Source organism: Xiphophorus hellerii, chromosome 20 (genome assembly GCF_003331165.1).
Source record: "Xiphophorus hellerii strain 12219 chromosome 20, Xiphophorus_hellerii-4.1, whole genome shotgun sequence".
Taxonomy (NCBI): Eukaryota; Metazoa; Chordata; class Actinopteri; order Cyprinodontiformes; family Poeciliidae; genus Xiphophorus; species Xiphophorus hellerii.
The window spans coordinates 30,352,478-30,363,489 of NC_045691.1; the positions used below are offsets into that span (position 1 = coordinate 30,352,478).

Here is an 11,012-nt window from a genome sequence, read left to right on the forward strand (position 1 = left end):
TATTTATTTGCTTAATCTTGAAACATCTAACCCTGCATATGGATTAACAGTCATCTTGAAATCTTAACTTCTTCACTTCTAAATGACCATTATGGAAACTAAACGTCTAAATCAATCGAACACTGACACATCCAGCAGTCTCACTATTTTTTTTTTTTTTTTTTTACATTTGTCGTCAACATCAATATGTTATAATGTTACCAATTATAGCAGTTGTTTGATTTCATCCACGTTGACTTTGTTGTCCTTGATCCACCGTACATTTTTGGTGATGGACACAGTCAAAGTACCCAATTACCTTTTGTTATTGCTCCAAAAATCTACAGTAAAATGATTAAATATTAATTTGGGTTATAGTATAAGTGATTCTTTAACACACACATACCAAATCCAGCCCGCCATGACCCATTTGTGGCTGATAAATACAACTTTTAGACTTAAATAGTATTCAAATTAAAACCACATTTTTATGTGAATAGTTTAATACCTAGTTTAAGTTTAAGAAGTCCTAGTGTAGTGCAGAAAACGCTCCCATTTTTAACAGTTTGCTATTTTTTTCTCCTGCCAAAGTAACAGACACTTTGAGGACATTCACCATCTTCATGTGGCGCGAAATGAAAAGGAGTTTGAGACCTTTTAACATAATAAAAAATAACATTTGTTGTACTTTAAAATATCTAATTTTAAAGTATACATTTTGTAAAAATGAGATCTCCTGGATAAGCGTTGTTAAGTCATTTGGCTGAGCCCATCTCCAAACATCTACAATAAAATTGTGAAATATATATTGCGCTTAATAGCATTGGTGATCCTTTGACATTTACGTTAAAAATGTTAGTTTGTTGTCACCTTTTAGTAATTGGGAGAAATAATTTCCTGAAAAAACATCCTGGATAAGTATTATTTACTGTGTGTGTGTTTCTTCAAACATCCACAGTAAAACAGGAAATATTTATTCTGGACACAAATAGTATATGTATGTAAAAGAAATAGCTTTGTCAAACATATTTTTTAGGACGCTTATACTTCTCCTTTTCTTTTCATTCCTGTGTTTTCGCCTGCAGGGAACCTTCTAGTATTCGGTAAGAGGCTGGCTTGACCGCAAAAACTCACGGCCATGTTTCGAAGCCAAATGATCCCAACATGCTGACCGTCATGTCTACGTTTGTGCTGTTCTAACCTTCACTCCGTAGCTGACTCTGTCATCCCGCAGCTCCCGTAGCAGCTCTGACAGGAAAGTATCCGGGCTCGTTTCTGTCAGGAAGCCACTTGGACTGCAGCAGAAAGCACTAATTCTCTCCGTCCAGTTTGTCGCCATTGTTGTGGAAATAAGACTCTAATGTGTGTTTACGCCAGAAAATTCCTTCAAAGTCATCGTACCCGTTAATTTCTTTACATCATAGACAACCCCAAGAAGACCACTTAAGTTTACGCCCTACCCTTACTCCCGTGTTGGGTCACGTGCCTATTAAATATCCACAGCGCCCCCTGCAGTGTCGGATGAGGAACTTTTTAGTAGGGAACTTGTTTGTTTTATTGAATAGAACATTTTTATAAATGTTACCAAATCAATCAATACGTCATGAAATATTTTAAACCAATATACTTTGTACCGTTTTTTGTTTTTTTTTAATGAGCACCTAGAAACAGTAATTTATTTTGTAATTGTCATACCACAGGGAGATTTTGGAAGGAATATATCTACTTAAATACAAAACTTATCATTGTGATACAGAAAGCAGAGCACAAAGAAAAAAAACAACAACTAAAGTAGCAATAGGGATATACGATAAAATCCTTAAGACATTGTAACTTGTATCATTTTTTTCCCGTCATGTAGTCCACACTCCTTACCAGTTGGTGGCGGTAATGCGTCCTTCTCTTATTTGCCAACCGCCAATACAATAAAGAAGAAGGAGGAGGAGCCTATGAAAGAGAAGGCGCCAATATTGTATTTCCAGCGGAGTGACAGTTGATTTTGAATTTTTCAGCGATGACTGAAAACACCTTTCCCCTCCATAATGCGGACGCTATTGTTAATTTCTACCGCAGTGAGGTTCTCATCGGCCAGGAGGCCAAACAGTTCACTAAAGGAGACCTGACCCCGGTTCCCAAGGTAAACTGAAAGCTTCATCAGTAACATTGCTGTGTCTGACTCTGAGCGGAGACGGAGCTGTGAACTAAAGTTAATAAGCTGGGGACAAGTTAGTTTGAATTTCAATATTTCACGGTCGTCTTTCATACCGTGTTGTGCAACAACGCGTTTACCGAGACTCTGAAAGCTGTGGTTTGGTGGGACCACTAAATACCTTTCGACTCGTTTAAACATGTACACAAAACAATAGCTTCTTTTTGGGTCCATTTGGGTCACGAGCTTCAAATCAAAGCCGAACTGTGGCACAACGTCAGCTTGACCGTTGCCTCCTTGCACAATTTCGCTCGATTCAAATGTCCATTTACAGCTTATCTGGACTTTCTTCCATTGACTTGGATTCCTCCGGTAGAATTTCAACGCTGTAATACAGACCAGCTCTTTCACCGTCAAAGTGAGGGCTGTGGGGAGATTTACTTACTTACTTTACTTTACTTACTTTCTAAGTAAATGAGTTACAACGACATTTAATTTCCCCTTTGGGATGAATAAAGTATTTTTGAATTGGCTTGTATATGACGTATATGTGTTGAGGAGAAACAAATCTGGCCGATTTCAAGTTTGGTTGGAGTTTCTTCGAACCTCCATCTCTCTTTTTAATAAGCTGTGACTATTAGGAGGATGGCAGAGAAGGTCTTTGTTGCACTTCAGGTTTTTCTTATTTTAGTGACTATTTGCTCTAAAAACAAAAATCCAAATACTTATGACTTAAAAGGTGATCAAAGTAAAAGTGAATTCTACTCAAATAGTCACTTGATGCACCGTGAGTTTCTGGTTTGTTTGTTCTTTGTTGGTTTCTTCCATAGTTGTAGGCAATAAAAAATATGTTACAAACTTCACAGGAGCCCTTGCTGTATTGTTTAGCTACCTGATTGTCTCACTTGCTGAATCTCTGATTAAGTGGCAGACTGACTGACAGGTAAATGGAAAAAAATCTATGACCATCCACGTGCATACAGAGCTCCCTAAAACCTACGTATTTATACGTGGAACCCCTGTGTCCCAAACTGAAATTCAATGACTAATTAAAGAAATTACTAACAAACAAGCTCATTTTAAACAAAAATTCTAATCATAAATCAACCAGAAACTAAACCAATTAATAAAATAAACGATATAATCTAAAGTCCAAGATTTAACTGACAGTAGAGAAATGGCTCAAACTTATCTTAATTACTTATTTTGCGTTCTTGTATTTAGGTGCCAGGGTGGTACTGCCGTTTTGAAATCGTTGGGCTCGGCCCAAACTGTATTCCTATGATGTGTGCTCTATGTTTTTGTCTTTGTCTTATTGCGTCCGTTTCTTGCAGTCGCTGCACTTCTCCTCTCAAAGAATTTCCTTTGGGGGAACAATAAAGTGTAACTTATCAACTGTATCCAAATACAGTTTATAACGGTATCTGAGAGTTTTTTTTGTTTTTTTTATCCCACTAAAAATACCTTTTAGTAGGCTCAGTTTTATAGAGTCAGTTAACAATAGTCACTCCACTGTTGCCAACTCGACGACTTTCTTGCTATATTTTTAGTGACCTCTCAGACAAGAAAGTCGGAATTGGTAGGTCGGGCTTTTTAAAGATCGGTAATCGACGATCATTAATCGGTACGACCCTGCTTATAAGCTAAGTTTATTGAAGTACACATCTGTGTCGTGTAGGTCTGCCGTCTCATTCTGGACAACAGAGTCCAAATGAAACAGAATTCTGTTTCATTCGGCTCCCTAAAATCAGGATGAGCAGAGGACAAAACTGCAGCATAGATCTGGGTGGACATGGTCCATTATGTTACTAATTCAGGTTTCAGCTCCTCAGAATCCAGTGTTTTTCTGCTTCTTCGTCTTTACAGCCAGAAGCAGTTCAGACGCTGTACATGAGAATCCTGCATCTCCTGTACCGCTTCAGGCCTGAGTGCCACTCCATGGTGAGACCTCCATTTTACCCGTAAACATATTACTACGTGCTGCTTCCACTTTCTATGTAGCAGAAACTTAAATATTTTGCCACGAGTCACGACTACGTATTTGCTTTGTTTTCCAACAGGTTCCCTTTTCAGAGAACATCCAGTATCCGGGCTACCATGAGGGTGCTACTGCCATAATAAGTGTCTACACACGGATGTGGGGTTTATTTTCTTTATAATTTGTCAAATTTACACACCTATGTGTCAGTGCAGAAACTAAGGCACAATGTTGCTAACATGCTTAAAGTGTAAATTTATGAAACGGCTGAGCAGAACACAATGTTAGGCTCCACTTGTCTGTAAGATCTCACACATATGATTCTTAAAATGTGATTTTTTTTTCGTTTTGTTTTTTTAGGAGGCAGTTTCTGCCGACGTGCCTGGTGTACGACTTTTCATTGAATGACCTTCTGGCTCCAAGTAAGTATGTCTTTCTGCAGGCTGCAGCCAGCACATTCCTATTCTCTTCCATAACTACAGATTACAAATTATGCATTATATTTTAATATTGATGAATGATGTAACTTGTGATAAATGACCAAATAAGTTCAAGGCTTCCCGCAGAAAACTTGCCAAGTGGTACAGCAGTCCATCTTGTTTCTGTTAGAAATGTTGTAAGTTGGTAGGAAATATGAAAATATGATTATTATTGTCAATGATGTCTTCCAATAACTTAGGCTGCGTTCACACTGCAGCCTGAAGTGACCCAATTCCGATTATTTTTTTTCTTTGACGTAACGCAACCTGTATCTGATCTCTTCATGACAGTCTGAACAACACAAGTCGGATTTATTTCGAATGCGACCCAGACCACTTGGGTGTCCGATTCAAATGTGACCTAACGTCCAGGTCGCAATCATCCGATCTGAACGTCACTGATACTCAACAAATGTCACTATTCTGCTTCATGATACGGGCAAGTGGAAAGAAAAACAACAACCATGACGGACTGTAACGAGGGTTAAGTTGTTAATATGCAGCTCTGGTTGGTAACAACTTCAAAATCGTAAGATGCTCCACTGTTAGAATCCATGTTTACTTCCACAAACCCTGAGCACTTCTTCTTCTTATGGCGGTTAACAAAACACTGAGAACATTGACGTTATTGCGCCCTCTACTGCGCATGCGGGACACTTGCAGGTCCCACCGTGTGCCCTGTACACACTGGAGATCACATACAGGTCGCATATGTTTGGAAGTATGAAGGGTCATGGCAAAAATCAGACTTGAGTCACTTCAGGCTGCAGTATGAATGCAGCCTTTGGCACCAACTATAGTCTTAAAAAAGGGGAGAAAAATACAATAAAAAATTCTAATTATTTGCACTTTACATTCTAATGAAGTAATCAGCCAGTGTATGTTAAAACAAAGTACGGTCACATTTAAGTATAAAATTGATTACAAATAAATATTATTATTGACAATGATAAATACTTCTATGCTTAACTAAATATTCTTGAGGTACAAAATTCTGTTTCCTGTGAAGAGAGCGGCGTCCTCTTTTTGATGGCAGCTGTGCTACAACAATGAAAAAGACCTAAGCTGATATTATTAGTTAATTGATTGGAACTAATTTTAATCTAGTTAACAATCTTGTGATTAACAATTACAAGTCAATTAATTGTTTGCGTCCCTAGTTTACAGCAACAACAAAAAAATCTTCACATAAAATGACAATGATATTCACTGTAGCTGTAACAACAAAATGTGGAAAATTTCTAAAAGGTGATGTATAGTTTTGCAGGGGACTGTTTTCATGATTAATCTGGTGATAATGTTAGCTTTGACCAAAGGTGATCAAGATTATTATTATTTTTTCAGAAAAACAGAAGACTCTGGTCATTCTGAGTGCCATCATGAACTTTCTCCACTTCAGGAAGGAGAGGATGGTGTTGATACTGGAGAAACAGGCCAAATTTGTATGTTCCATCTGATCCATAACAACACAAATAATCCATTTCATCTGTACAGAAACAATCTGTAATGCACTGTATTGATATTTGGTGTGACAGACGGACATAAAGTAGTGCAGAACGGTGATGTTACGAAGCAGATATATGAGTTTCAGGTTGTTTTTGATATTGTAGAAGTGCTAATCTGAAAAGCGTGGCTTTCTTTTCTTTTTTTTGTTTCAGATTTGTCGGGTGAGTATTAGGGATGGGCAGCATGAGAAATATATCACAATATTGTGTGGTAACTATTGCAGTAATAGAAATGATAGAACATATCAAAACATGTTTTGGTCTTTGGCAACAGATTGTCTGAGTGGGACGGCACATCACTGCCACCAAACAAAAATGGCCTACTTCAGGAAACCAGCTGCATAAGTTACCTACATTTTCTTGCCGACTAATAACCAATTACTTTTTTTTTGTCATATTTTAAAAAAGGAAGAAAAAAACACGTTGATACACACCTGCTTCTCACAGTGTCACGAAGTCCAGTCCTTGAGTTACTGTCCAGAAATTTAAAGATGCAGCTCTTCTCCAACGCAGCAGAATGACAAAAATGGCTCGTTAACATCCCTTTGCAGAGCTGAGTGACTGACTGGTGGTTAGGGAATTTGTGTAAAAGTTTGAAAAGCTGTACTCATTTTCCATTCACTTTACAATTATATACTACTTTGTGTTACTCTGTCACAGTCCAATCCAGGCTTTTAATAGCAACGTACTCCAGTTTATTTTCAGATTTCTAACAATACTGAATCAACCCAAAAAGCTTTAGTCACAAGTAGAGCAATAAGTTGACAGTTTATGTTCGTTTCCCCTGTTGTTAGAGGACAGACATGGACAAACTGCAGACATACACCAGAGGCAACCGGGAAGCAGAGAAGAAGATTGAGCAGCTAACGTAAGTCTTCTTCTGAACACGTTCGGATCTTTTGGGGGGGTTTGCTGTTACCAACTCAGCGACTTTCTTGCTATATTTACCGACATTTCAAACAAAACAAATATTGTATCGCAAGGTTTCCCCCATAAAACTTGTTAAGCCTGGTGGTTGGGCACTCGCCAGTCATTCATCCAGCGACCTGTCGTGCTTTAAAACTGTTTAAAGTTGACATGAAATTTTAAAATATCACTTGATAATTATGTGCTATTGGGAGATTAATACCTGAACACCAACTAAAAAGTCTTAAGAAATGCAAACATTTAAAATAAACTTAAATAAGCAATGCTAAGCCTGGTGGGGGCACAAGTAAAGTCTGGTGGCCCGCCAGGCTTACAATACAATGGGGGAAACTCTGGTATCAGCCAAAATTGGAGACGTCTTAAAGATTGGTAATCGGCGATCAGCCAGAAAACTAATCGGAAGCATTAAAAAAAAAAAAAAGTTTGAACTTCAGTGAAAGTATCTTTTTAAGTACATTTGAATATTTAACAAACCATATTAATATAGTTGAAATATATTGTCCGTCCAAACACTGTCTTCAGTGTAAAGCGCAAAGAACGTTCCGACATAAACACAAGCTGCTAGTCGTTACGTTTGAAATCGTATTGAAAAACGTTTGTCATAAAAACCAAACGGGGTCAGTGCGACGTGTTCTCATCCGTCTCTTCCTGACCCAGGACCGTCCCACCAGAGCAGCAGGCCGAGGCAGATGAGCTGGCTGCCGCTCTCTCTGAGCTGCAGGCCACCACCGTGCATGAATACCAGGAAGTGGTAGGCGCCGACACGGGCACACACGGTCGAAGTTGTGGTGTGTAATTGTGTGTTCAGTTGAAGTCTGACACTGTGGTTTTCCTTTCAGAACGTCAAAAACGATAACATTGCAGAGTGGAAAACCAAAATAGCAGAGAAGACGCAGAAGCTGGTATGTGATCCGGACTCGTATGTCTAAGCTCGTCGAGTCTCTGCTGTGTCTATAAACGTGTCCATGTGTGTCTATTTGTGTTTCAGTCCCAAGTGAAGGTGGACGTCAGCAACCTGAAAGAGGACATCACCAAACTCAAGTCTCAGATCGTGGAGTCTCCAGAGGAACTGAAGAGCCAGAAGGAGAAGATGAAGGAAGCTGCGAAGAAAATCAAGAACTCCATAGTAAGTAGGAAAATGTTTGGTCTGCAGATGTAACTCGATCTTTCCTGCGTTGCTCTGGTTACTAGGATTAAACCGTCTTGGAGGACAGCTCTCTGTTTATTCTAATGAACGACAAACAGAAAACCAAGTGATTGGCCGCCTACACCAAATCCTGCACAAAATAAAAGTATATAACAATCTAAGGTCAACTCTATAAATCTATAAACTGGATGTATTTGGGTGAAAAATAACCAACTTCTGTAGGACAACATTACAAAAGGTTTGGGCCTAAGAGCACAAATGACTGGACAAAACCATGCCACAGATGAAGAAAAACTAAAGACGGGGAGCGCCTGATCTTAATGTCACATCATAGCAGTTTCTGAAGTGTTTAGTCAAGTATAAGAACAATCTGAGTAACAGAAGACATTTTGTGTAATTATAATAACATAGAAATACAACCCTGTTACACAATAGAGCCAATATGTTGGGATTTCTCGCACACCCGTTTAATTTTTAACATTTTAAATTTTTTTTACTTTAAGGCAGAAACAGACGAGTATGTGGTGGAGATGCAGAACAGGGTGCAGAGCGTGGCCCACGCTGAGGCCGAGCTCCAGCAGATGAACAGCCTGCTGCAGGACCTGGAGAGCAGCATGAACAACACCAGGCTGCGTCAGGAAGAGGTACGCTCCACTCTTACATCCACCTGGGTGTCGGGTTTCAAATCCCTAAGCTTCCATCTTTTTCAGAGACGATCCATCTGACTGAGCTATCGTTCGGTGTTTAGATGTTCGAAGCTAGAAGAGACATGCCTGCAGCCAGAAGACGATTCTACAAAATAAACGCCACACGTTTCCTATTTTCATTTGTAAAAACATTTTTCCATTCACATAACAGTTATTCAGTCACTTGTGTTGCTCTGCTGGGTGAAACCCCAACAAAACAGTTTGTGGTTGTGGTATGACAAAATATGAACAGAACAACTGTCAGAGTAGGGAAATGTGACCTAATGTTCACTATAGAACGCAAACAGTAGAAGTTGGTAAAGGGAAAACAATATTTAAAGTTTTTTTTTGTGTCTAATGTTGCATGTTAACAGTACCAGGAGCTGTTGATTCAAAGTGAGAAGATGCAAAAGGAGCTGAAAAGTCTGTGCAGCGAGGAGGTCCAGCTGAAGCGGGCTCTGGGCATGAAGCTGGATAAGGAGTGCAAACAGAACATCCGCAGGCAGAAGAAGAGAGAGACGAAGGAACACCATGTCCAGGAAGTGCTGGGGTACCGACTCAAACGTCTCGACCCGTAGAGTTAACCTGAGCAATGCGTTCGTTTGGCAACCTAACACCAGCTGTTCTCCAGGCAGTGCAACCAAATCCACCAGAAACGCGAGGAGATGGCGGATAAGATCCAAGCGATCGTCGGAGAGACCCGTCAGCTGAAGGCCAAGATCAAGAGCCTGAGAGACGTCTGCAGCAAAGAGACGGAGAAGGCCCAGGTACGTTGATGATAGGGGTGCCTCTGACGTTTAAGGGGGAAAGCTTTGCGGAGCTCCAGAGGGCAACCAAATTTCTCAGTAGTACTACTTCAAAAAAAAAAAGAAAGAAATCTGAGATCGCACCGACACAACCAGTCATTCCAGGAAATAACTAAAAAACACTGAAAGTCTCCCTGTAGTCCAATGACACTCATTAGGCCCACACCTAATGATTCCTCTAAACCAGTGGTTCTCAAACATTTTCATGCTGAGGATCTCTTAACCCATTTAAAAAAACTCTTTTTCTTGTTGTTATTATTTAATTACATAATAACAACAATAGCTGTTGAAGTGCGAGCAGAGCATTACAAGCAGGCAAAGTCGTAAACCACAAAGAACAGTTCTCACCAGCTGGGACTTGAGTCCTACCGTTCACGGCACAGAATCGTTGAAAAGAATCGAGTCGTTCGTGAACGACACACAGTACTCTCTGCAGGTATGACTTGACTTCCTCCGATCATATTAGTATTCCTGCCGTTGTTTTCGTTTCATCCGTGTCTTCAGTTTTTCTTTGGAGTAACCCGATTTTAAGCCGTTTATCCATTGTTATTTTTTAGCAAAATACTTTGCTAAGCCTACTGTGGCGTCGCACTTTCAGCTCACGTCACGGCAAATAAAAGGTCGTTTACATCCAGTACCTTGCAGACCACTAGGGGACTTTAAACACTTTTCAGTAAGATACCTGTCTTGTATAATTGTGCTTCAAACACAACTTAGTTTGGCAGATTAATCATTTACAAGTCTTGTTCCTTTTTGCTGGACAGTAATTTTTTTTTTTTTCAAAGCAAACTTGTAAAGTTATCTTGTTAAATGTGATGCAGTTGAAAATTTGGGTGTGCCTAACTTGACTGTTGAACCTAAAGAAGAAAAATGTTGGTCAAAAAACAGAAGTTAGAGAACTTGGCTTAGAGCCCTGCTTCATGGTGGAACATGTTCCTGTTTCCAGGCGCTGTATGACACCCTGTCAACATCAATGGATGGTCTTCACAAGAGGATCGAGATGCACATTACAGACCTGAAACTTCACCAAGATGTCTAACTTTTCCATATATCTAACTTGTTTTGTTTTTTTTCTCCTTCTGTCTGTTTAGTTTTTTATTTAATAATCTTTGTGAATCAACTTGACTGTCTGGTGGGCTGATGAGTGAAATAACTTGTAATGTCAAAAAATGTTCTCCCCATTTTTCCTTGTCTTTACCCTCTCTCTTTGCTACAATTGTATTTTACAAGAAATGAATGAATAAACTGAATATTAGAAAAAAGCTTTTGACAAATGTTCAGATTAAGCTAGGATCTGTTTACACTCATTAAATGAATACAGAATCATAAGGACCGGTCTGAGGCGAGCCCTCTGCC

At 39.3% G+C, this 11,012-nt stretch overlaps 2 protein-coding genes across 2 annotated transcripts in view; one reads left to right on the top strand and one right to left on the bottom strand.

The window, feature by feature from the left end:
* The window catches only part of ap5b1 (adaptor related protein complex 5 subunit beta 1), a 5,775-nt gene extending 4,271 nt beyond the window's left edge, over positions 1–1,504 (bottom strand). Inside the window, exon 1 of the mRNA XM_032549394.1 lies at positions 1,181–1,504. Within this exon, the coding sequence (XP_032405285.1) occupies positions 1,181–1,318 (138 nt within the window). The 5' untranslated portion in view covers positions 1,319–1,504. The remainder of the gene's footprint in view (positions 1–1,180) is intronic.
* A 389-nt stretch (positions 1,505–1,893) lies between these two features.
* LOC116711115 (kinetochore protein Nuf2-like) lies at positions 1,894–10,918 on the top strand. Its single transcript, XM_032550496.1, has 13 exons — positions 1,894–2,116; positions 3,995–4,069; positions 4,189–4,265; positions 4,467–4,528; positions 5,930–6,027; positions 6,885–6,958; positions 7,675–7,768; positions 7,857–7,919; positions 8,006–8,143; positions 8,668–8,808; positions 9,225–9,400; positions 9,482–9,617; positions 10,603–10,918. The coding sequence occupies exons 1-13, from the start codon at positions 1,994–1,996 to the stop codon at positions 10,693–10,695; spliced, it is 1,350 nt and encodes a 449-aa protein (XP_032406387.1). The 5' UTR covers positions 1,894–1,993; the 3' UTR covers positions 10,696–10,918.
* Positions 10,919–11,012: the final 94 nt, after the last annotated feature.